The sequence below is a fragment of the Somniosus microcephalus genome, chromosome 8 (genome assembly GCF_052327205.1).
Source record: "Somniosus microcephalus isolate GS21.2 chromosome 8, FLI_Smic_1.0, whole genome shotgun sequence".
NCBI classification, from domain to species: domain Eukaryota; kingdom Metazoa; phylum Chordata; class Chondrichthyes; order Squaliformes; family Somniosidae; genus Somniosus; species Somniosus microcephalus.
This window is the reverse complement of record NC_140994.1, coordinates 133,216,678-133,243,968: the sequence shown is the minus strand read 5'-3', so window position 1 is coordinate 133,243,968 and position 27,291 is coordinate 133,216,678. Positions and strand designations below refer to the sequence as shown.

The window sequence follows — 27,291 nt, the reverse complement described above, 5'->3', positions numbered from 1 at the left end:
ATTTAATAAGGTCATAGACTTCGCCCCCTATTCCACACTGAAGAAGTTTGTAATAGAGCCCTTCGTGCCAAATAGAGTCAAAGGCTTTCTTGAAGTCAATGAAACAAGCGAATATTTTCCCATTTTTTTGTTTGGTGTATATGTTTTTCAATGAGAGTGTGAAGGGTATAGATATGGTCGGTGGTGCGGTGTTTTGGAAGAAAGCCTATTTGATTTTTTCTAAGGATATTATGTTTATTAAGAAAATCCAGTAATCTGCTATTTAGAATACTGCAGAATAACTTCCCTAGACAACTGTTGACACAGATGCCACGGTAGTTGTTTGGGTCTGATTTGTTTCCACTTTTATATATGGGAGAGATGAGTCCTTGGCACCAGATATCTGGAAAACAGCCCAAACGTAATATGATGTTGAATAACTTGAGTACCACACCCTGCATCTCCATAGTGCTGAACTTGAGCATTTCATTTTTGATGTTGTCTGGACCACAGGCTTTCTTTAGGTGGAGAGATTTTGTTTTTGTGGCCAGTTCTTTCCAAGTGATTGGGGATTCCAGAGGGTTTTGGTTGTCTTTAATTGTTACTTCTAATGTGTGGAGTTTTTCTGTGACATGATGTTGACTTGAGTTTGATTCGTTTACTGGGATGTCTTTGTAGAGGTTTTCAAAATGTGTTCTCCAGATGTCACCATCTTGGATTGGTAATGCTTGTAATTGAGTTGTACTCAGGTTATTCCACATATCCCAGAATTGATTTTGATTAATGGAGTTTTCAATTTCTTCAAGTCTTTTGTGGGTATAGTTTTGTGTTTTGTTCCTAATGGTATGTTTATATCTTTTGAGGGTCTCATTGTATCTACTACGCAGGTCTGGGTTGTTTGGTTGGCGATGCTTTTGGTTTGATATTTTTCTCAGGTCTTTTCTGGCATTTTTGCATTCGTGATCAAACCATTTCTCATTTTTTTGTCTTTTGTAATGTTTCCTCTTCTGTTTCACAAGGTCGGCTTTTACAGCTGCCTCATGGAAGATCCTATTTATATCATCTATGGCCATGTTTACACCATCTCTGGTGATCTCATATAGATTTTCTTTAAATTTTGATATTTTACTTGTGAGATCAGGTGAATTTAGTGCTGTGATGAATTTATCTCCACTGTCTGGGGCCCATCTTTATGTCTGGTTTAGTTTGTCTCTGTATCTCTCTCTCTGTCTGTCTCTCTGTTTCTCTTTTTTTCATCTCTCACTCGCTGTCTCTCCCTCTCACTCTCTCTGCTGTCTCTCTCGCCCCGCCTCTCTCTCTCTTTCTGTCTCTTTCTCTCCATCTCTCTCGCTCTCTGACTTTGTCTGTCTGCCTCTGCCTGTTTCTCTCTTGCTCCATCTCTCTCGATCTATGTCTCTCTATCATAGGTACATAGTCCCTATCCGGCCTTCACCCAACTTTCCAGCAGGGGTCGCTGGCGAGCCATCGGGAGCCGGAATCCTGGTTGACTTCTTGCCCTTGCAACATTGTAGTGCCCTTATGGCTGTCATTTTATGAGCAGCAGCATCTCCTTCAAGGCCCCTCCAGGGCACACACCATCCTGACTTGTGTAATGATATCAGCAAATAGTGATGGTATTTGCCTGTTTGATTATTTATGCCTGACCAGCAGAGGGCACGTGACAGAGGCAGAGTTGAGTTTAGTTTTAGTTTCGTTTTAGATGGATCTCTAACATGGTGTCTCCTGTAATGCTGTTAACTGAGTTGAACATACTTTAGATAAAAAGACAAGCTCTTTCATGAATGTGTCGTCATTGAACCCACAAACAAATCAATACAACTTGGACATACATCGTTGTTCCTTCACCATCGTTGGGCCAGTATCCTGGAACTCCCTACTTAGCACCAACCTTAGGAGCACCATCACCACAAGGACTGCAGAGGTTCAAGGAGAAGGCTCACCTTGGGGAAACTGCGAATGGGCAATAAAAGCGGCCTTGCCAGCGACGCCCACATTGCGAGAAAGAATTTTTAAAAAGAAGCAATATACAGAACGCCTGAAGGTATTTTACAGAGTATGATGTGGATGAAAGTCCAATTATTCTACACAAAATAAATCTGTTTCTGAACCTATTTTCCCCGTATGACGCCATATACAGTTTGTTGTGCTTCATGCTTTGCTGCTTTTGGAACCTGCGGATTGTCCTTAAACGTTACACAGGCGTATAGCATGGTCTCTTCTGAATCCTTTTTGGTAGCTCCTGCCTCCTTGCTGATAGCCTTACACATGTCCACATTCTCATACTCAGCACTGTCGGTGGATGCAGTCATTTGATTGCCCTGCTGATAGGGTGATAAAATTATTTCGGTCTGTAGAATTGAAAGTGCTACTCTTTAAAATAAAAGCTTGCCTTTCTCCGCCCTTGTCACAGCTGATCTGCTGCTGAAACCCTCCTCGATGCCTTGGTTACCTCGAGACTCGACCGTTCCAAGGCTCTCCAGGCTGGCCTCCTATCTTCTCCCCTCCATAAACTTCACCTCACCCAAAACTTTGCTGCCCTCATCCTAACTCGCACCAAGTCCCATTCACCCATCATCCCTGTACTCGCTGACCTACATTAGCCTCGATTTTAAAATTAGCACCCTTGTGTTCAAATCCCTGCATGGCCCCGACCCTCCCTATCTCTGTAATTTCTTTCAGCCCTACAACCCTCCGAGAACTCTCCACCCAACTCTGGCCTCTTGTGCATCCCTCACTTCCTTCAGCTCACCATTGGTGCTGTGGCTTCAGCTGCCTCGGCCCTAAGCTCTGGAATGCCCTCCATAAACCTCTGTCTCTCTACCTCACTGTCTTTTAAGACACTCCGTATTATGCACCTCTTTGACCAAGCTTTTGGTTACCTGCCCTAACATCTTTTTCTTTGGCTATGTGTCCAATTTTGCCCTGCGAAGCACCTTGGGACATTTTACTACGCTAAAGGCACGATATAAATGCAAGTTGTTGTTGGCAGGCAAAGCTACGCTCAGACTCCTTTTCTCTTTTACTAACCGCCGCCTTTATCATCTCCCTGCCTCCTCCAATATCAACTCTATGCAGAGTCAGAGTCAGGGGTTGGTGGGCGATCCTGCCACTGGGGCGCATTTTGGGTGCCCGGCTTACCCTCAGGGCAGACAATATGGTGCCTCTTGCCCATTCCGAGGGGGTGAAGCTGGGGATGCGACACCAGCCGCTTCTGTTGGTATGTGAGCTACAACCTGAAACAAATGGCCAGGCTCCAGCTAGCTTCTTGTACTGGCACAAAGAGAGGTACGTATCGACGAATGGGTGGTGGCCCCTTGACGGTGTGCTGATTCTTGTGTGTGTTTCCCTATTACTGTCGTTAACTCCACTATTATCACCTCATTTAAGCATTTAGATGAGCACTTGAAATGCCATAGCATACAAGGCTATGGACCAAGTGCTGGAAAATGGGATTAGAATAGACAGGACTTGATGGCCGGCACAGACACGATGGGCCAAAGGGCCTCTTTCCGTGCTGTATAAATCTATGACTCTATGACTAATCACACTATTCACATGTAAATAGCCAGACATCTGATATGCAAAGCATCAAAGTGTAGAATAAAACTCTCGGCAACCTTGCTCAAAGGAAATTAATTTTGTCTCTTAAAAAGAAAAGGGAAATATTTAAAACAGTGATCAATAGAGTTCAAGAGAAATATACTCCGCTAAAAATCAAGAACAAACTAGCCAATAATGAAACACCATGGATAAATAAAGAGATAAGGGTAAAATTTAAACTAAATGGCAAGGCTTACGCTAAGTACATAGACAAAAAGGGAGAGGATGACAAAAGGGAGCACAGTTGTTCACTATTTACATAAATGATTTGGACTCGGGAATCGGAAGTATTTAGCATTAGCATTACATATACAGCAGAGAAACAGGCCATTCGGCCCAACCATTCCATGCTGCCATTTATGCTCCACTCAAGCCTTCTCCAGTCTTTCCTCATCTAACAATCAGCAGAACCCTCTATTCCCTTCTCCCTCATATGCATCTATACTATTCGCTTCAACCACTGCCTGTGGTAGTGAGTTCCATAATTCTCACCACTCTCTGGGTAAAGAAGTTCCTTCTGAATTCCCTATTTGATTTCTTAGTGACTATTTTATATTGATGGCCTCTAGTTTTGCTCATCAGAAAATTTAATTCCTACACCCATTCCACAAATCTGTCAATGCACTCAATTACCACCACCTAAAGTCTATACTTAAAGTCAGGTCCACCAAATGCTTGTAAGTTTTGTTTTAAACTTAGAAGCATCGTATTACCAGATATTGTGTACTAGTAATAATGGACATTTTAAATGAAGAGTTTAAAGAATCACTATATCGCTGACAAGAAGTACAATATCAAAATTTGTGGATGACACCAGAGTGGGGGTATAGTTAATATTGAGGAAGATTGCAGCAAAATACAAGAAGATGTTAGCAAATTTGCAGAATGGGCGTTTAAATGGCAAATGAATTTCAATATAGGTAAGTGTGAAGTTGTGCATTTTGGTTGGAAGAATAAGGAGTCCATCTCCTTGGAAAATAAGAGTTTAAATGGGGTAGAGGTGCAAAGGGATCTGGGGTACAGATTCGCAATCATTAAAGATAACGACGCAGGTTGATAAACCCATAAATAATTATCGAAGCACTAGGGTTCATTTCTAGAGGAATAGAATTCAAAACCAGAGAAGTTATGATAAACTTGTATAGAACCTTGGTTAGACCACACTCGGAGTACTGTGCACAGTTCTAGTCTCCATATTACAAAAAGGATAGAGAAGCACTGGAGAAAGTGCAAAAAGGATTTACAAGGACCAGAACTGTGAGGTCATAACTATCATAAAAGAATGAACAGGCAGGAACTCTTTTCTCTGGAAAAGAGAATACTAAGAACCAACCTTAATAGAGATCTTTAAGATTATGAAAGGGTTTGATGGGGCAGACGTAGAAAAGATGTTTCCACTTGTGGGGGAGTCCAAAAATTGAAATCATAAATACTGTATAAGAAAGTCACTAATAAACCCAATAACGCATTAAGGAGAAATTTCTATACTTAAGAGAAAGTGGTGAAAATATGGAATTTGCTACCACATGGAGTGTTTGAAGCGATTAGCATAGATGCATTTAAGGGGAAGCTAGATAAGTACATCAGGGAGAAAGAAAAGAAGGATATGCTGATAGGGTGAGATGAAGTAATGTGGGAAGAAGCTCGTGTGGAGCACAAACACTGGCATAGACTAGTTGGGCTGAATGGCCAGTTCCTGTGCTGTAAAATTCGATGTCATTCTACTTAAGTGAATTTACCTGAATGCCGCTATATATGGTTTGTTCTGGGTTGGCTGTTGCTGGTTTCAGGCCCTCAGGTTTGTTGTCAAACTTTATGGAAGCATACAAGGCATCTGCAGAATCCATTCTGGGAGCGTCCCATTTCTCACCGGGGCTCTCGATCATGCACAAGTTGTGATATACATTGCTGTCGATGGAACTGTTCATCTGGTTGACCTGCCAGTGAGACCACGGTTACAACACTTGTTTTAGAAAAGATCTTTTTAAAGCACTCGCACAATTGGAAAGATGATGGGGTGAATTTTGTCTTGCAGGAGCGCATGGGTTTGGGAGCGGGTGGGGGGTTAAAGGCGCGGAAATTGTCGGCACGTCGGGAAGCCGGCTCCAACCCGCTGACTTCCGCATTTAACTGCATCGCGTTAGGCTGCGTGCGAGCAACCCCCTCGGGAGAGGCGGGTTGTCAATTTAAAAATATTAATCGCTCAATTACAGCGATATTAACATGGCTTTTGGAATTTAACTATGGGTGCACGGGTTTCCTGGAACTCACCAGTGAAAGCAAGGCGAGAACACAGCGGCAATTGAGAGGGGGGGGGGTGAAGACGTGACAGGGAAATATGCCAATAAGTACTGAAACCTCACAGCTGCTTTCTTGCCTGATTGTGTGAAAGGCTTTGTTCACATTATTTGTGCTGAGAGGTGACTCTCACAACTTTGGAGGTTACTTTCACAACTTTGGAGGTTAGTAGGTCTGATCTCCACTTTGGAGCTGTGATCTATCGCATCAGCATGGGTGCCGCTTATGCTGTTTTATTTTGGACCTCAGATGAGGACCAAGATGACCAGCAGCATCAACAGCACCAGCAGCAGCAGGAGCAGCACAAGCAGGAGCACCAGCCGCAGGAGAACCAGCAGCAGGAGCAGCAACAGTCTGCTCCTCACAGACCTGCCGCTCCACAGGAGAGTGGGCATGAGCAGAGAGGTGCAGCTCGCAGGAGGCTGTACCACAACACAGGGTGGATGGGCAGAGGATTAGCTTCCACGACATGTCAGAACACCAATGTCGCAGGAGGCTCAGCATCTCGCGTTAGGTGGTGGCAGACATTTGCAGCCTGCTGGAACAAGACCTGCTGCCAAGTTGACCTGTTGGCCATGCTTTACTAGTGACTGTCAAAGTCACCACTGCCCTCAACTTCTTTGCCTCTGGCTCCTACCAGGGCTCTGCCAGAGACATATGCAAGATCTCGCAGTTGGCGGCCCACAAATGCATAAGACAGGTGCCAGGGCAGGCAATTATGTCAACTTTGCCACTGCTGATAGTAGTCAGAATGAGTGAGTGCTCAGGTTTGCGGCTCTGGCTGGATTCCCACAGGTTCAGGGCATCATCAACTGCATGCATATGGCAATTAAGGTACCCCCATATCACCCAAGGGCTTCCATTCCATCAATGTTCAGCTGGTGTGCAACCACAAAAAGATGTTTATGTAGGTGTGCGTCAGATTCCCAGCCAGCTGCCATGATATTTTGTCCTGCGGCAGTCTACCTCCCTGAACTCTTCACACCTTGAAGCAGACTTACTGACTGGCTGCTTGGAGACAAGGGATACCCACTTAAAACGTGGCTGATGACACCTGTGAGGAACCCAACCAATGAGGCCCAGGAGCAATACAATGAAAGCCATATGACAACCAGATGTGTCATTGAGCAATCCATAGGCATGCTGAAGATGTGCTTCAGGTGCCTGGACAGATCTGGAGGCACCAGCCAGGGTCTCCAAAATGGCCGTGGTGTGCTGCACTCTGCACAACATTACACAGCAGGGAGGTTTGGACCTGCACAGGAACAAAGCCTCTTCACAGAGCCTCTTCAGATGATTTCGAGGAGGAGGAGGAGGTGGAACATGATGCGGCCAAGGCACCAGCAGCAGTGCACATTGCTGCCCGGGATGCCCTCATTATTGCGAGGTTCACTTAGGTTTCACCAGTCCACCCATCTGACAGCTCATGCAAAACCCACTTCCCACAACACAAAGCAGTCCTGCAAACAACCAGTGATTCCTTTCACAGCTCTCATTGCTCGACGTCAATTCTTGTCTTACCATTCATCACAAGTGAAAAGGCCACTTGCCAGGTAGCAACCAAAAATGGGCAACATGGGAAAGTGGCAGAAACAAATAATATTTATGTGGCACAAAAATAAAACAGAAACTTAACGATCTAACATTGTGTAATGTCCATGCCCTTGTGCAACTACAGCTCTTTACATAGGATTTCATAGGGTATACAGCACAGAAACAGGCCATTCGGCCCAACCAGTCTATGCTGGTGTTTATGCTCTACTTGAGCCTCTTCCTGTCTTTCCTCATCTAAACCTATCAGCATAACTCTCTATTCCCTTCTCCCTCATTTGCTTATCTAATCGCCCCTTAAATGCATTCGCTTCAACCACTCCCTGTGGTAGCGAGTTCCACATTCTCACCACTCTTTGGGTAAAGAAGTTTCTTCTGAATTCCCTGAATTTGATTTCTTGGTGACTATTGTGATAATAATAATAACTTCCGGGAAGTTATGTGCACATCACTTCCTGTGAACTGTGAACTGTGAACTCTGTGCATACATCACTTCCTGTGCATACGTCACTTCCTGTGTTTGGACTAGTATAAATACTGAACTGCTCAGTATTGTAAAAGGGCTTCACCTAGAGGCATGGTGAAGACCGCTCTTGTATATAGTTTAATTATAAGTTGCTTAAAGCTTACTTTAAAGTTCCTTGATGTGTGAGACTCTTTTGTTACATCAATTTAAGCAACTTAGTATTTACACTCACAAATACTAGACCTTCGGACAAACTCGGAGTTAAGGATCCAGGGAACCACCCATCATGGAAAACATCCTTAAACCTACTCGTCTGGACTTGGACCCAAACGCACCAGCAGCTGGCAGGGTATGGAAGCATTGGTACCGTACTTTTGAGAATTTTCTTGATGAATGTAAAGCGAATGCTTCTACTAAACTGAGGATACTTATCAACTATGTGACCCCAACAGTGTTTGAATATGTTGATGAATGGGATAATTACGATGAGGTGATCCGGGCACTTAAAAAACTATATGCCAAGACCGCAAATGAGGTCTATGCTAGACATCTACTGGCCACAGCCCGACAAGGGCCAGGGGAATCGATTAACGAATTCCTTCAAGAACTTCGCAGGCTCAGCGTAGATTGTAACTTTCAGGCAGCCTCGGCTGAGCTGTACCGCGAAGAAATGATTCGTGATGCTTTCATCTGCGGGATTGCCTCTCCATTTATACGCCAGCGTCTACTAGAAAGTAAAACACTTGAGCTACAAAAGGCTTTTGACCTGGCTTGTTCTCTGGATTTGGCAAAGAAAAATGCAGACCTCTATCAGCTGCCCAGATCTCGATCTGCTGCTGTAACTGCAACCAGATGATTCAAGTGGCCTCAGGCGAACCCTATCATGGAGGAATCTAATCCTGATGATACTTCTGATGAAGAAGAGGAGTATGACCCCACTTTAGCAGCCTCTTGGCAATCTAGGAAGGAATGCTTCTTTTGTGGAGATTCTTTTCACCCTAGGAAATTCTGCCCTGCTCGCAATGCGCTCTGCAGTCATTGCGATAAAAAGGGACACTTTGCAAAAGTTTGCCAATCAAGAGCCTCTACGAGGGCCTATCCAGCTAAGGCCTACCGAACTGCCCCAATTAGGGCCTATCAAGATGCTCTGGCTAGGACCTATCAAGCTTCCTCTCGAGCTCTCTCCCGAAGAAGCACACCTAGAGTTTCAGCCACTCTCTGTGCAACCACACCAATTACAGCTGCTTGCCCACAGAACCTGTTTCATGCAGCTACAAAAGTTTCAATTAATGGGCATACCTTAGATGCCTTAATTGACTCAGGAAGTACTGATAGTTTCATTAGAGAACAGATTGTTGAGAAATTGAAACTACATATCTTCCCATCGGACCAGGCAATTGCGATGGCTCAGTCATCACTTAATACCAGAATCTCCGGCTTTTGTATTATTGATATGACACTTAATGGTCGCATGTATCCCTCCACCCGACTTTCGGTGCTCAAGGACTTATGTAGTGACCTCATCTTAGGGCTGGATTTTCAAAAACAGCATAAGAAACTCACCATTGAGTTCGGCGGATCCAAACCTGGACTTACTATTTCTAATATACTGTCTAAATTACCGTTTTGTGCATTATCAGCAGCTTCACTTGATGAACCCTCATTATTTGCCAGTATTCCTCCTCGATGCAAACCAATAATAACGAAATCGGGGCGCTTTAGTCAGGAAGACCAATCTTTTATTGAGGCTGAAATCTCTCGACTTTTAGCAGAGGATATCATCGAACCATGTTCGTCGCCCTGGCGGGCTCAAATCGTCATCGTCAAGAACCCTCTAAAACCTCACAAACAACGACTATGCATTGATTATTCGCAAACCATCAATCAATATACTGACTTGGACGCCTACCCATTGCCACGCATTGATGATATGGTTAATAAACTGGCCGAATACAAAGTGTTCTCAACTTACGATTTAAAAAGTGCCTATCATCAGGTACCCTTGAAGGTCTCAGATAAGCAGTACACGGCCTTTGAGGCTAATGGACGGCTGTACCAATTTCGTCGCCTCCCATTCGGGGTTACTAATGGAGTGGCTGTCTTCCAACGGGCAATGGATGGCCTGGTTAAGCAGGAAAACTTAAGGGACACTTTTCCCTATCTTGATAACATTACTATTGCAGGTCACGATCAACAGGAACACGACGCCAACCTCCAAAAATTTTGGGATGCCCTCCATCACCGTAACTTAACTTTGAATGAATCTAAATCTGTTGAGTCACAACCGACCATCAACATCCTTGGCTACTGCGTAGGCAATGGTATCATTAAGCCAGACCCAGAAAGACTTCGCCCACTCCAAGAGCTCCCGTCACCTAAGAATCCGGCTTCTTTACGTCGGGCTCTCGGTCTGTTTGCATACTACGCTAAATGGATTCCTCATTTTTCAGACAAAATCCAACCCTTGCTGCATGCTCGATCATTTCCATTGGAAACAGCGGCTGTTGCAGCCTTTAACCTTCTCAAAAAACAGTTGGAGAAAGCGGCTCTTCACTCCATCGATGAGAATCTCCCTTTCATAGTCGAATGTGATGCCTCGGAGGTGGCGGTCTCGGCTACTCTAAATCAGGAAGGTCGTCCTGTAGCATTTATGTCCAGGACCTTGCAAGGTGCCAAGCTACATTATCCTCCGGTTGAGAAGGAAGCCACAGCCATCATAGAGGCGGTACGGAAGTGGAACCATTTCCTAGCTCGCCAGCACTTTACATTAATCACGGACCAGCGATCAGTCGCCTTCATGCTCGATAATCGAAAACGAACCAAAATTAAGAATAATAAAATACAGCTTTGGAGGATGGAACTGGCCTCTTTTGGTTACACCATTCACTATCGACCTGGCAAGGAGAATGTGGCCCCGGATACCCTCACACGAGCATTCTGCTCCACTATGTCGTCCTCTACTCTCATAGATGTCCATAATGGATTGTGTCATCCTGGTGTTACGCGCATGCTACATTTCGTACGATCACGGAATCTCCCTTTTTCTACTGGAGATGTAAAGAAAATGTGCTCAGAATGCTGGCTTTGTGCAGAATTAAAACCTCAGTTCTTCCGCCCCTCAGATGGTATGCTCATACACGCAACCCAACCGATGCAACGACTTAGCATCAATTTTAAGGGCCCAGTACCCTCTTCAACTCGGAACACATATTTGCTCACCATGATTGATGAATATTCACGTTTTCCGTTTGCCTTCCCCTGCTCCAATATGCTGGCGTCCACAGTAATCTGTTGCCTTGAGCAGGTATTTTCTCTCTGTGGCATGGCGGCTTACATTCACTCGGATCGGGGTCCATCATTTATGTCAAGGGAACTCAAGGACTACCTCTCAGAACGGGGAATTGCTACAAGCAAAACGACGCCATATCATCCCATCGGAAATGGACAGGTAGAGAGGTATAACGGTATCATCTGGAATTCCGTACATCTTGCTTTAAGATCTCGGGGCCTACCAAACCAGCAATGGGAAACAGTGCTTCCGGATGCATTGCACTCTATACGGTCCCTTCTTTCTACAGCCACAAATACTACACCTCATGAGCGGTTCTTTGGATTCCAGCGTCGCTCATCTTATGGGACATCCCTCCCATCATGGCTAACTACTCCTGGACCTGTACTACTCCGAAGATATGTTCGGACGTCTAAAAATGACCCTCTCGTAGACGAGGTCGAACTAACCGATGCCAACCCCACCTATGCATACATACGATATCCCGACGGCCGAGAATCTACCGTATCATTACGGGATCTGGCTCCCTGCCCACCAGGACCTAGTGGGACATCGAGTGATGGTATTTTACCAGGAGCCTCTTGGAACCTACCGGGTACCCCTCTCCAGGATCCTGATCTGACACCAACTAGCTTGCCGGTAGAACCCCGTACTCAAAGTTGCGACCCTCCCAGTACCGCGCACCAAAGTACTGATCCGCCACAGACCAGCTCTGCACCTCCCTCTGAACAGAGACAGACCGACTCTGCACCTATTGGGACTCGTACACAAAGCCATGATCTCCCCGACCCTTCACAGGGTAATCCAGGCCACACAGAATGGCCAACAGCATGTAAGCGGACCAGCGACCCTCTACGACGGGAACCCAAACGGGTGCGACTCTTTCTCGTTCGGCGGCTGCGGAATAAAAGGAAGACCACAGCCTTCTAATCTCGCAGGAGGGAAGAATGTGATAATAATAATAACTTCCGGGAAGTTATGTGCACATCACTTCCTGTGAACTGTGAACTCTGTGCATACATCACTTCCTGTGCATACGTCACTTCCTGTGTTTGGACTAGTATAAATACTGAACTGCTCAGTATTGTAAAAGGGCTTCACCTAGAGGCATGGTGAAGACCGCTCTTGTATATAGTTTAATTATAAGTTGCTTAAAGCTTACTTTAAAGTTCCTTGATGTGTGAGACTCTTTTGTTACATCAACTATCTTATATTGATGGCCTCTAGTTTTGCTCTTCCCCACAAGTGGAAACACTCTCTGTATCCACTCTATCAAAACCTTTCATGATTTTAAAGACCTCTATTAGGTCACCCCTCAGCCTTCTCTTTTCAAGAGAAAAGAGACCCAGCCTGTTCATCCTTTCCTGATAGGTATACCCTCGCATTTCTGGTATCATCCTTCTAAATCTTCTCTGCACCCTCTCCAGTGCCTCCACATCCATTCTATGATATGGCGCCCAGAATTGCACTCAATACTCCAAGTGTGGTCTAACCAAGGTTTGATATAAGTTTAGCATAACTTCACTAATTTTCAGTTCTATCCCTCTAGAAATAAACAGAAATAAACCCTAGTGCTTGATTTGCTTTTTTATGGCCTTGTTAGCCTGTGTCGACATTTTTGTGATTTGTGTATTTGTACTCCGAGATCCCTTTGTTCCTCTACCCCATTTAGATTCTTATTTTCCAAGTAATATGTGACCGTCCTATTTTCCCTACCAAAATGTAATACCTCACATTTATCTGTGTTGAATTTCATTTGCTAATTATATGTCTATTCTTCCTCTTCCTAGCACTTCTACATGGTGCAACCCCTGTGGCTTCAGCAGAGGTAGAGGTAGGCTGCTCAGATCCCTGCTCTGACTGCTGAGATGCTATTGCCCAACATCCTCTGGGTTTTGGGGCTCGTGAGGGCCCCGCCAAAGACTGGTCCACCTCCACTGTCGCAGGGGCAGACTCGGCCATCGGAACACGAGGCAGCATGTGGGGTACTGACTGAGGGGGGGCAATGGGTGAGAAGTGGAAACGTTTTGAGCCAAGTCCCCAATTCCATGTCCCCTTTCACCATCATCCCTCTCATGGCCAAGCTGCACTTCCCTGTTAGCAATGAGCTGGAGAGCACTTTGCTGCAGATCAGTGGGGCGATGAGCAGCCAAGGCTGGGGTTTCGTCAATCCTATTTAAGGTGGCATTCATAGTGTACAAGCCATTGATAAAGGCCTGCATGCACTCGTGTGATTGCTACCTTTGATGCTCCATGCAGGTGGTCAATCTTTCCATGGACGAAGACTCATTGCAAAGGCCTGCAACAGCATGCTACTCATGCTTGAGACGGACTCCTTCAATCTCTCTGCAAGCGTGCACAGTGCGGCTGGAAGCCTGCCAGTACATCGCACATTCTTTGCTGCTGCTCCAGAATTATCCTCTTCGTCAACAGCCCCTGAGGTTCAGCATCTGCGTCCAGCTGAGCCAAGCTTGGAGCACCCTGCGACCTCCAACGTGGACTCTCCACTGCTGGCCCTGTCTCCACCACCTGCTCTTGCTCACTTGTGATGTGCGAGTCCCCAGGTGAAAACCCAACTATCTTCCATACCGGTCCCACCGAAGTGTGAATATCTGAACTGGTGCATGGTCTGCATGAGTCCTGTGATGCTGTTTCCTCAGAGTGATTTACCTCCTCTGAGGAGTCATTGTCCGCCTGCACCACCCCCTGCAGGAGTCTTGAAGGCCCTGTGGGAGATTAAAGACATGAATTAGAAATGTCAAGGCAAGACTGTTTTATGTGACCATTATGCACATGATCATATTTCACTCGTTGCTGACATCAAGTCAACATGAGCGAGTGTTGTATGCCATGTGGCTGTGTGATATTTAATTCTGTCACCAGGTAGCTGGGAGGCCCCCATCTCCAATGCCAGGCACTCCGAGACTCCACTGATCTCCAGCTCCTCCTTCTCTGCAGATGTCAATGGCGAGATGGCTGAAAATCCATTTCTGGTTCTCTGCCTCTCCCTCGTGTTCTGTGCTCTCTTCTCCTGCAAGAAGGGAAAGAAGAGACCTATGAGTGAGAGCAATGGCATGTGTTGAATGGATGGATGGAGAGCATTTGTTGATTCTGACTATGAGGGAGAGGCATGACATTGCATAAAGATGATGGTGAGTGTCAGTGGTGGATGGACAGATGGGGATGTGAGGAAGTGCACCTGCAAGGTATGTTGGTATGAGGAGTGATGTGCTGGAGTAGGCTTGAGAAGGCAGAGTGAGATGGTTGGGGTGGTATGCACATCAGGATGTAGGTAAATGTGCCACTGTACTCACCTTTCCTGTCCTGCTGAAGTCATTAAACTGGTTTCGGCATTGAACCCAGGAGTGTGGCACTACATTCCTGCTGCTGACCTCATGGGCATCCTACAGCCACGCCTTCTTGGATTCACTGGCAGGCTTCTTCCTCCCACCAGCAAGGAACAGTATCTCCCTGTGGGCTCTTACAGCCCCCAGCAGCACATCCAGGGAGATGTCACTAAAATGAGGCGCAGCCTTTGAACGTGTCTCCATTCTGTCAATTTGTTGTGTTCTACTCCCAGCTCCAGAATCCATCACATGTCGTGTTTGGAGTTCCTGTTAAATACTGGAGTTGAAATTGACTCATGGGGGTCGCTATTACGCCTAATTGGTCGGGAAACCCGGAAATAATATGGCTATGCAGTGGCTGGGTAAAAAAGCAATGCACTTACTTCCGGGTTTTCTGCGCGCTACTGGACCCCTGCCCCTGCTCTCAACGCATCAGCAACTTAAAATCTAGCCTGATGGTTCAGATAGCCTTACCGTAGCTTTTTCCAATCAGCCAATTTAAGGGGTGTACAGCGGTTAAACAAAATCAGAAAATTACGTCAGAGTCTCTGACTCTGGACCTTGGTTCACTTTGCAACATGTATGTATTTCTAGGGGCAGAAAAATTGGGGCAGGTAGCTCAGTATAATATGGAAATTCACCAGGGGGTGGGTGGGGTGAGTATCATACCATTTCACCCTGTACACTAGGGTTGAAGAAGTTCATTGTATATGCAAATTCATTTGTAGGGTGTGGTCATAATATTTGGGGTTTTATGCCAGATATTTATGGGGTTGCTCTGTCAGTGGGTCTTGAGTCCCCTATGATCTGGAGTGCAGCTTCCTCTGCCCATTATTGAGTTAAATGGTAATATAACACAAATTATCTCAACAGAGAAGCCTTATTCTGTTTAAGATGTGTGGCCATGTGAATTCTCCTCTCTAAGGAAGGTGGACCGAATATGCACGCTACCAAGACAGACCATAGGCTTAAATCTGAACATTTGACTTATCTATATATATAAAAGGATATGTCTGTCTGTCTGTCTCTCTGTCCGGCTATACAACCAAAAGTTATAGAGCGTACCTACACATATGTTATATCAAAAGAAAGCTCATCATTAGGGGACTCTTGTAGGTGTATTTACTTTTTGCACGGACAAAAATTGTGCCGACGGTCGGACAAAAATTGTGCCGACGGTATCCAAAAACGTTCAAAATTCCTCTCATTATCCGCTCATTTGCATCAAGTGGGGGCGGGTTCATTGTGTATGCGGGCGGGCCATCCTACAGTTGAGTGACGTGATGATTGACCAATCCTACAGTTCAGTGACCTTATCATTCTGAACCGAGGTGAGTCGCCGAGGTGAGTTCCAAACTTTTCATTTCTTTTTCCCGCTTTTTGCGTCTTTAAAAAAAAAGTTGCTTTTAAAACACATAGGCCTAGAAATTCAGTATAGCCATGTTCGGGGCGCTACAGTCGGGCGGCCGCTAAAGTTTGCGTCCGGCGCAAGTTCGCGCCACCTTCGCCGATATTCAGCCGCATCGCCCCAAGAGGTTGCTGCTGCGTTAAAACAGGCGATGCATGACTATCATTAGGCGCTAAGCTGGCGGTCCGGGGCGATACCCCCGAGGGCGGGCGCAGCGCAGGTGCGGCGAGTTGCTGATTGACGGCAGACACTCTGGCGCTGGTCAGCTCTTAAAGGGGGAGGGTGGACTTGTCTGGCTGCCATGCCCTGCGCACTGCAGCCCTGAAGCAAGGCCTGACCAATGCTGGTTCATCAGTTCTACGCCCTGGACCATGGGGAAGCCCGCTATTCTTCCAAATCACATTGTACGCTGTTGCTGCTTGTCCAGGGTCATGGGGAAGGAGATGTACTGACGTCTCCTTCTGAAAAGGGCATTGTTCACCTGTCGGATGCAGCAATGTACCGCGAACTGGGAGATGTTGGCAATGTCCCCAGTAGCGGATTGGAAGGAGCCGGTGGCATAGAAGTTGAGAGCCACCGTCACCTTCACTGCCACCGACAGAGACGTCCTGCTCCTCAGCTGTGGCTGCAGATCTCTGCGAAGCAGGTGGCAGATCTCAGTGACCACCTCCCTTCTGAATCGCAGCCTCCGAACACACTGCTCCTCAGAAATGTTCAGATATGAGAACTGCTGGCGGTATACCCTGGGTGGGTAAGGCCTCCTGTGCCGACACCTGTTGGCCCTTCTCCGTCTGGCCATGACTGGCACTCTCTCACGGCGTCTCTGATCCCTTTGAATGCAATGCAGAAAGCCAACGTTTCCACCCATTGTAGCCCCCATTACAGTATATGTGGCGACTCAAGGCTATGGCACTGAAAGTGAAATCCAAGCGCAAAGCTCTGGCCTGAAGCCAGAAGTACCTGTGCAAGCGCTGAGTCAAAGCAGAAAGCTCTCTGCCTTTGTCTCTCACACAGAAGGATTGGCACAAAATGGCTGTCACTTATAATGCAGGAGGAGTCCCCTTTAAATAGCGCCCCCCGCACCCCGCAGCGACTGGGAACCGTTCCCCTCTACCAGTCGCTGGGGGCGCCAGGCGCAAAGAAGGGCGACGCCACTGAAGTTCCGGTTTGGGGCGCACAAAGGGCGTTGCACGATGAAATGACGTCAGGATCTGCGCGCGCAGCTGAGCGCGCGCAAAGACTTTGCGCCGATGCTAAATCTCGAGTGAAGTTGGGGAAAGGCGCAGATCGCGCTGCGCCCGGCCACTAGCCGCCTAGCGCCCAACATCTCCTCCTCCTAAGGCGCTACCGGCTGGCGCAAGCAACTGAATTTCTAGGCCATATTGTTTTTAAAAAAAGTTAATTACTTTCTAAATCTTTTATCTAATCTCATTAATTTTCCTACCTTTCCCCGTTTTTGCAGGTAGGCCTCGAAGCCTGGGCGTCTGTTGCCAGCCATGTTGGACCCAAGGCAATTGTTTTGTGGCAAGCTCCTCCCACACCCCACACCCCCGCTGGGCCCGATTCTGAACCAACGGCCAGCCATCTTGGTAAAGGCTGGCTGGGTTCACTGCAAATTCCTCGAACTTCATTCACGCTCGCGCTGCACGGCGCACGCGCACCTCCACACAGAGCGTGGCCAGAGGGAAGCGAGCAGGATAGCGGGGGGGGGGGCGGGACTCGGGAGGGGAGGGGAGGGGAGCGGAGAGGGTTACCCCGGCAACCGGGCTTGCCAGCCGCAATCGGCCGTCTCAAGCCGCTCAGGCCCGGTCCCGGAGATCGGGAGGCGGAGGGGGAGGAGGGTTACCAAGGCAACCGGACCCGGCCAGCCGCAATCGGCCATCTCAAGCCGCCTCAGGCCCGGCCTCGGGAGGGCGGGGCTTGGGCTGACCGTGGCGCTACGCTCGGCATGTCAGTGCGTGGGGCGGCACGGAGCTCAGCGGAGCCATCGCCGGCAGAGGGGAGAGGGTCTGCTGGCTCCCCCCCCTCCTTCCCCCACCTCACCCATCCATCCCCTCCTCTCCCCCCTCTCCTCTCCCCTCCCCCCTCTGCCCCCCTCCCTCTCCCCCCCTCTCCCCCTCCCCCTCCCTCTCCCCCTCCCCCTCCCTCTCCCCCTCCACTCTCCCCCTCCCCCTCCCTCCCCCCTCTCCCCCCTCCCCCCTCTCCTCCCCCTCTCTCCCTCCCCTTCACTCCCCCTCCCCTTCCCTCCCCCTCCCCTTCCCTTCCCCCCTCCCCCCTCTCCCCTCTCCTCCCCCTCCCCCCTCCCCCCTCCCCCTACCCTTCCTCCCCCTCTCCCCCTCCCCCTCTCCTCCCCCTTCCCCTTCCTCCCCCTCCTCCCCCCTTTCTCCCCCTTCCTCCCCTTCCCCCTTCCTCCCCTCCCCCCTTCCTCCCCCTCCCCCCTCCCTCCCCCTCCTCTCCTCCCCCCTCCCCTCCCCCCCTCTCCCCCCTCCCCCCTCTCCTCCCCCTCTCTCCCTCCCCTTCACTCCCCCTCCCCTTCCCTCCCCCTCCCCTTCCCTCCCCCTCCCCTTCCCTTCCCCCCCTCCCCCCTCTCCCCTCTCCTCCCCCTCCCCCCTCCCCCTCCCCCTACCCTTCCTCCCCCCTCTCCCCCTCCCCTCTCCTCCCCCTTCCTCCCCTCCCCCCTTCCTCCCCCTCCCCCCCTCCTCCCCCCTCTCCCCCTCCCCTCCCCTCCCTCTCCCCTTCCCTCCCCCCTCTCCCCCCTCCCCCTCTCCCCCCTCCCCCTCTCCTCCCCCTCCCTCCCCTCCCCCTCCCCCCCTTCCCCCCCCTTCCTCCCACCCCCCTCCCCTTCCTCCCCCCTCCCCCCTTCCTCCCAATTGGATACAACTTGATTTCTCTCTGAACAAGAGCTCTAAGGCAAAAGGCCACTGACAATTAACATTTTAAAGGAAATATTGATGTAAAGATCCCATTACCTGTCCAGTGCCATACAGATATGATATTAAACCGAGATCTCGCTTGGTGGATGTAAAAGATTCCATGACGCTGTGTGAGAGTAGGGGAGTTCGCCCCTATGTGCTGACCAATATTTATCCCTCAACCAACATCACCAAAAACAGATTATCTGATCATTTATCTCACTGCTGTTTTTGGGACCTTGCAGTGTGCAAATGGGCTGCTATGTTTCCCTACATTACAACAGTGTCTACACGTAAAATCTAGCCCGTTGGTTCGGATAGCCATTAGTTGGTTACAAAGTGCTTTCGAAATCCTGAGGACATGAAAGGCGTGATATAAATGCAAGTTTGTTGGTGATTAAATGGCATTAATATAAAACATTAATAGCCCAATCTTCCATAACCAGGAGATGTGTAAATTGAATATAATCCTGGATATAAGTGAGCCCAAAGCTGGCAGTTGTTAATTTTGCCCCTAACTACCGTGGGGCCCAATAAAAGTTGAAAATGTGACAAGTGAATGGTCACATGTTCTCGGTTGCCACATTGTAAACTGAGTGCAAGAGGAATGGATACACTTGTGGTACAGGGATAACTTTCTATTCATGGCCCTCAGGTGGGTCGTTGGGCAGCAACAGGAGGATAGTAAACAGCACAAAAATGCGAGCTCTAGTAGCACCATGAGGGGGAGTGGAAGGCATGACACAGATGAAGTAGTAGGACTACTGAGGACCACAGGGGAAATGGGAGTGAGCTACACGTGACTGCTTCCATACCAAGCGTAGAGCTGATTTACAGTTTAGCTTCTCTCCAAATAATCCTCTGCAAGAAGCAAACTAAGTTATCGGGGGAAGCGTGTAGCCAGTTTAATGACATCTTCACAAACCTCTTGTGGATCCTGCGCCGCATTGTAGAGGACTGGTTGCGAATCACATTCAAGCTTTCTTCCTGAAAAAAAAACAGGATGAAGCTGTCAGCTGTGGCTTGGTGGGTAGCTCCCTTGTCTCTGTCAGAAGGTTTTGGGTTCAAGTCCCACTCCAGGGATTTGAGCACATAATCCAGGCTGACACCCCAGTGCTGCACTGCTGGAGATATCGGCCCCGATTTTCCCCCAGCCGTCAGGCGGGGTTTCAGGCGGGCGGGGGCTGAAAATCCCGAATTTGGGGGTCCCGACACCATCCCACCCAAAACCCCGCCCCACGTTAGTTTCAGGGGTGACGGGTACCCGCCCCGCACTGGGACCCGCCGAAACCAGGCGGGAAGGGATTAGTGTCAATTAACTGCCTGTTAACAAGTAGTTAACAGGCAGTTTTTAGCCTAATCCCTATTTTGAGGGGTTTCGTGTGGGTTTCCCGATGGCTCCAAACCACGCCAGGTTAGAGCAGACGAACCGTCGGGTTGAAGGAGTTGGAGGGGTCGCAATGTTGGCGCTCAGGTGAGTGATGGTTGCATGAGTGTAAAGGTAAGTGTGTTTGGTGTGTCTAAAGTGTGTAAAGAACTTTTACTTACCTGTACTTACCTTTACAGCCTTTCTTCCTGTAGCCGTCGGGAGCCCATCACTCAGCCGGAACTGAAAGCTGAACGGCTGCGATCTGTCAAAAGTGACAGCCTTCAGCTTTGAGTGCCGGTAAGAGTTCTAACTGAGTCTGTGCAGAATGACTCATGTCAGAACTCAGACTGTCAGTGTTTGACAGCTTCAAACAGCTGTAAAACACTGATATTTCATCTGTCAAAAACTCTTGACAGATGAAATTTCAGCCTGTGGCATCACCTGTTGTCGGGTGGCCCTTAATTGGCCTGCTGAGCCCGCTGGGCGGGGTCAACAAGGTCTATCAAGGGAAAATCGCGCGGATTGGCCGGACGTCGAAGTAGGCGGGTCAAAAACCCGAAAGGGGAAGTCCTGCCTTCTTCCCAACAGGTTCGGGAAAATCTACCCCATCGTCTTCCAAATGAGATGTTAACCTAAGGCTCCATCTGGACTCTCAGGTGGAAGTAAAAGAGCCCATAGAAGGGAAGTTCTCCCCGGTGTCCTGTGCAATATTTATCCCTCAACCAACATCAGTAAAGCAGAATCTTTGGTCATTATCACACTGCTGTCTGTAAGACCTTGCTGTGCACAAACTGATGCCGCGTTTCCTACATTACAATAGCGATAACACTTTAAGAGTACTTTATTGGCTGTAAAGCACTTTTGGACACCCTGAGGTCATGAAAGGCGCTATATAAATGCCGGTTCTTTCTTTCTTAACAATTTGTGGGTCATTCTCAGAAAGAAAGGTTATTGGTCAGTAATGTTTGGACACTGGACCTTAGACCTCTGAAGTAAATGATTACCTGTGAAGTGAAAAACAGCAGATATCCCATAGTGGGCTAAGAAAGTGGTACAAAGGCACATTGGAAACCAACCTCAAGGTATATAATGTTATTGCTGAGGACTGAGAGGACATGGTACTGGATAGGCTTGGTGGTGCACTGCTCTATGTGCTTGTGACTTTCACTTTGGAAGCAAGCATCTGCAGAGATGAGCCATAAGCTATTTTTTAAATCATTCTTTGGGATGTGGGTGTCGCTGGCATTTATTGCCCATCTCTAGTTGCCCTTAAGAAGGTGGTGGTGAGCCTTCTTCTAGAACTACTACACTCTGTGTAATGAAGATACACCCACAGTGCTGTTGGGTAGGGAATTCCTGGATTTTGACTCAGCGACATTAATGGAATGTCGATATAAGTCAGGATGGTGTGTAACTTGGAGGTGATGGTGTTCCCATGAACTTGCTGCCCTTGTCCTTCTATGTGGTGGAGGTTGCCAGTTTGGAAGGTGCTGTTGAAGAAGCCTTGACGAGTTGCTGCAGCGCATCCTGTAGATAGTACGCACTGCAGCCATGGGATGTCGGTGGTGGAGGGAGGGATAGGCTGCTGATCAAGCAGATTGCTTTGACCTCTACAGTATATGTCCAAGTCAGGACAATGTGTGATTTGGAAGGAAACTTGGAAGTGATGGTGTTCCCATGCATCTACTGCCCTTGTCCTTTTGAGTGGTGGGGGTCGCGGGCTTGGGAGGTGCTGTCAAAGTGCAGTTGCAGCAACTGACTGACTCCAGCCCACACACTGACACAAGCAGAAAGCCTGTGGTTAGCAGCAGGCCCATCAGTTGCCAGCGGATGCACTGGTGGATCTGAGAAACATCTGTGGATCCTCCATATGATCCAATCATATACCTGTATCTACAGAAAGAGTGAGAAGAAAGTAAAGGAGAAAGGAACAAACTAGCCAGCAGAGAAGAACAGCCAAACAAGCAATAAAGGGGGTAGGACATCAAAGAACTGAGGAGACAGAAGAGCTGGAGGGTGAATGGACAGTTGTAATGGCAGAGTCATCCTGCAAGAAGTCCACCCAGATAGTGCCAGGGACGACAATATCAAAAGCAATGGTCAAGGTTAGGTTTAAGGGTACAGGAGAGTGAGATTAATTGGATTACTCTTTCAAAGAACCGGCACAGGCACGATGGGCTGAATGGCCTCCTTCTGTGCTGTATGATTCTATGATTGAGCAATGATCATAGCTGGGCTTCTCTGTGCCACCGTGAAGAGCAGTCGGCAGCAGGGACCTTACCTCTGAACAAGTGTTTCCTTTGTATCCAAAGCACAATCGCGAGGAGAAGTACTGCACCAACAACAGATCCTGTAATTGCTGGTAGCAGAACGGATGCTGAAACAGCCAATAACACACATTTCATTAGTTGCAGTCGCAATGGTTAAATGGTTATATTACTCTTTCAATTTTCTCCACTCTCATTTGGAAGGTAACTGATTCAGATTGGGTTACGTTTACATAGAATTTCATAGACAATACGACACAGAAACAGACTGTTGGTCCAACCAGTGCATGTTGCCGTTTATCCTCTACTTAAGCAGTAGTCCTAATCCCATGTGCCCCCCACCCTGTTCTCATATCTCTATATCCCCCTTTCCTTCAACCACCTATCTATCTAACCTATTCTTAAACATGACATGGTCTCTGCTTCAAATACAAACTCTGGCAGTGCATTCCACAGCCTTTGGATATTAAGGGAATCAAGGGATAAGGGGATAGTGTGGGAAGGTGGAGTTGAGGTAGAAGATCAGCCATGATCTTATTGAATAGATGAGCAACCACAAAGGGCCAAATGGTCTACTGCATTAATGTGAGCCATAGCTCAGTGGGTAGCACTCTCGCCTCTGAATCTAGAAGATTGTGGGTTCAAGTCCCACTCCAGAGACTTGAGCACAAAATTTTGGCTGATACTCCAGTGCAGTACAGAGGAGCGCTGCACTGTCGGAGGTGTCGTCTTTTGGATGAGACATTAAACTGTGGCTCCTGTCTGTCCTCTCAGGTGGATGCAAAAGATCCCATGGCACTATTTCGAAGAAGAGTAGGGGAGTTCTCCCTGGTGCCCTGGTCAATATTTATCCCTCAATCAATATCACTAAAATGTTGATTGAGGGCTAAATGTTGTGGGAGCTTGCTGTGCACAAATTGGCTGCTGTGTTTCCTACATTACAACAGTGACTACATTTCAAAAGTACTTAATTGGCTGTAAAGTGCTTTGGGATGTCCTGAGGTCATGAAAGACGCTATAGAAATGCAAGTCTTTCTCTTTTTCTTTCCTGCTCCTACTTCTTATTATCTTATGTTCTTACAACCCTGTGTTAAAAACATTTCTCCAGCTCTCTCTCCTAAATTTCTTACATTAATCTTATATCTATGTAAAATATAGAGGATTAAAGGGCGATCTAATTGAGGTGTTTAAGATGATTCAAGGATAGGGTAGATAGAGAGAAACGATTTACCATCAGAACAAGGGGGCATAACCTTAAAATTAGAGCTAGGCCGTTCAGGAGTGATGTCAGAAAGCACTTCTTCACACAAAGGGTTAATGGATATCTGGAACTCTCTTCCCAAAAAGCTGTTGAGACTCGGGGTCAATTGAAACTTTCAAAACTAAGATCGATAGATTTTTTGTTAGGCAGTGGTATTAAGTGTTACGGAACCAAGGTGGGTAGATGGGGATAAGATACAGATCAACCATGATCTAACTGAATAGCAGAACAAGCTTGAGAGGCTGAATGGCCTCCTCCAGTTGACATGTTCCTACGTTTCCTTGTTCTAGATCCCTCAGCCACTGGAAATTGTCTGTTTCTATCCCATCCCTTTATAGTTCTAAGCACCTCATAACTTTTGGTCACAATTCTGTGTTGATATTCAACATTATAAATTGCTGTGTCAATATTTGCCATTTAATTTTACGATCTCAACTGTCACAATATATTTGTAGACTCTGGCCACTAAGGGGCAGGAGGGTGGTGTGTAGTGTAAGTTGTTCTCTCCCAACTCTGTTGTCACCTAGTTTATAAAAATAATAAATAAACTAACACATTTATCAACTGACTGTGGGAAACACCACAGGCAATTCACTAGCATTAAATAAAAGGTGTGATGTGCTGTGACAAAAATCATTCCAGATCTTTTGTCTGGTTGCAGTTTGAATTTTGTTCGTAGATTTTTCCCTCCTTTCATTTTGCTTGCTAATAATTCATTCTAATTATATATACTTACTCTGTGTTGATTTGAAACACTGATTCTCCGAATATATAAACCCATGTTTATTCTGAGCTTGACATGAAACACAAATGCTTGATGTTGTTTGCAGAGTCAGGGTGCTCATGGTCCAAGTGCCATTGATCACTGGCTTGACATTGCCCGTGTAGTTCCATGTAATGTGTGCCAGAGGATTGGCTTCGGCGATGCAACTAAAGCTCATCCCAACTTGGCTCGTGTTCACTTTAACAGGTTTGTCTGCAGGAAGAAATTGAACACCGGTTGTAATGTATTATCACATGGTTTAGTATGAGCATCACTCTGGCCTAGTAAAGCAAGCTCATGAACTAGCAACTGGTGTCTGTCCTTCATTTGTTCTACCCACATATATTACATTTTTGGCGATGAGGATGGGACCCCAAAGCTATTTTTGGGGATCATGGAAGGACACAGTGTTCAACCTTCAAGTGGAAACGTTTAAGGTGAATTTGTGACACCTAAACTGAATTTTTTGCGATGTTTTACTATTAATGCTGATGCAGAATCATCTGTGCTTCACCTTCGTGTGCATGTATACACAGCAACAGGTAGCGTGCTGAGTCATTGTTCAACGGGATCAGGACAATCATGGCCGTGCCTACAGGATTCATTGGAAGCCTCGGCATGTATATGTTCTTATATTGTTCTTATATTGAGCGGATGGAGATTTTTTTTAGGGCCAAAAACATTATTGAAACTGAAGGTGCAGATGAGAATGTTCAAGCTCAAAATAAAGTAATTCGTGAATGTAAAAAAGCAATTTTTCTAACGGAGATTAGGCCAGATGTCTACAGAACGTTGACAAACCTACTCGCACCAGGGAAAGCGAAGGATGCATCATTTAAAGACATTGTCGCGAAACTCGAGGACCATTTCGACACAAAGCCATTAGAAATAGCAGAGAGCTATAAGTTTGGTATCAGAAACCAAAAACAAAGTGAAACCATCAGTGAGTACATTGTAGCTCTTAAAAACCTGTCTTTGCAATGTAACTTGGGCACATTTTTGGATTATGCGTTGCGAGATAAGTTTGTGTGTGAACTGGTTGATGAGCGCACACAGTCCAAATTACTGAACACTTTGAACCTTACATTTGACATAGCATGCAAAATTGCCCTATCTATGGAGATGGCATTTAAGAATGCTAGGGAGCTCCGTCCAACTCAAGAGTTAAATAAAGGAAACTACGATGGTCTGAGGCGCGAGTTGGGTAGGATTGATTGGGGAATGTCACTCAAAGGGTTGACGGTGGATAGGCAATGGCAAACATTCAAAGACCAAATGGATGAACTACAGAACTTGTTCATCCCAGTTTGGCATAAAAATAAAACAAAAACGGTGACTCAACCATGCCTAACAAGGGAAATTAGAGATAGCATAAGATCCAAGGAGATGACATATAAATTGGCCAGAAAAAGCAATAATCCTGAGGATAAGGAGCAGTTTAGGATTCAACAAAGGAGGACAAAGGGATTAATTACGAAGGGGAAAATAGAATATGAGAGTAAGCTTTCAGGGAACATAAAAACTGACTGTAAAAGCTTTTATAGATATGTGAAGAGAAAAAGATCGGTGAAGTCAAGCATAGGTACCTTGCAGTCAGAATCAGGGGAATTTATAATGGGGAACAAAGAAATGGTGGACCAACTAAATACATATTTTGGTTCTGTCTTCACAAAGGAGGACACAAATAGCCTCCCAGAGATGCCGGGGAACATAGGGTCTGATGAAAGGGTGGAACTGAAAGAAATCAGTATTTATAGGGAAATGGTGTTCGGAAAATTGATGGGACTGAAGGCCAATAAATCCCCAGGGCCTGATAATCTACATCCTAGGGTACTTAAGGAAGTGGCCCTAGAAATAGTAGATGCATTGCTGGTCATCTTCCAGAACTCGATAGACTCTGGAACAGTACCCATGGATTGGAGGGTAGCTAATGTAACCCCACTATTCAAAAAAGGTGGTAGAGAAAAAGTGAGGAATTATAGACCGGTAAGCCTGACATCAGTAGTGGGGAAAATGCTAGAGTCCATTATAAAAGATGTAATAGCAGAGCACTTGGAAAGCAGCGACAGGATCGGACAAAGTCAACATGGATTTACAAAAGGTAAATCATGCTTGACTAATCTACTGGAATTTTTTGAGGATGTAACTGGTAAAATAGATAAGGGAGAACCAGTGGATGTGATGTATTTGGACTTTCAGAAGGCTTTCGATAAGGTCCCACAAAAGAGATTAACATGCAAAATTAAGGCACATGGGATTGGGGGCAAGGTATTGACTTGGATAGAGAACTGGTTGGCAGATAGAAAGCAAAGAGTTGGAATAAACGGGTCTTTTTCCGAGTGGCAGGCAGTGACTAGTGGGGTACCGCAAGGATCGGTCCTAGGACCCCAGCTGTTCACAATATATATTAATGATCTGGACGAGGGAATTGGATGTAATGGCCTAGAAATTCAGTTGGCGCCGCGCCAGGGCTTTAGCGCCGGAAATTTAGCGCCGGCGCTAAGTCCCCCTGCGCGCGCCAAAAATTCAGTAGCGCCATGCCCAAACGGCTGCCGGCGCTACAGGAGGGTGTCAGCGCCTCGAAATGGGCGCTGACTGCCGCATTGCGGCGCAATTCCGGCGCTGCGGCACCCGATGCGGTGCGGCAGGCTGGGGAAGTGCAGGCCTCCTCCTTCAGTTAAGGAGGAGCTGCCTGCACCCGCCCGCTGGCCGTTGAAATCTTGAAAAAAATGAGCCCGGCACCTCGGAGAAGTGCCGGGC

At 47.0% G+C, this 27,291-nt stretch overlaps 1 protein-coding gene across 1 annotated transcript in view; it reads right to left on the bottom strand.

Moving 5' to 3' along the window:
• Window positions 1-2,025: 2,025 nt before the first annotated feature.
• Window positions 2,026-27,291, bottom strand: part of LOC147113803 (sialic acid-binding Ig-like lectin 16) — a 78,845-nt gene continuing 53,579 nt past the window's right edge. The window contains exons 6-10 of the mRNA XM_085995140.1: window positions 24,505-24,744; window positions 22,522-22,617; window positions 19,797-19,858; window positions 5,340-5,537; window positions 2,026-2,321 (exon numbers count right to left, since the gene is read on the bottom strand). Of these exons, the coding sequence (XP_085851266.1) occupies window positions 2,109-2,321; window positions 5,340-5,537; window positions 19,797-19,858; window positions 22,522-22,617; window positions 24,505-24,744 (809 nt within the window). The 3' untranslated portion in view covers window positions 2,026-2,108. The remainder of the gene's footprint in view (window positions 2,322-5,339; window positions 5,538-19,796; window positions 19,859-22,521; window positions 22,618-24,504; window positions 24,745-27,291) is intronic.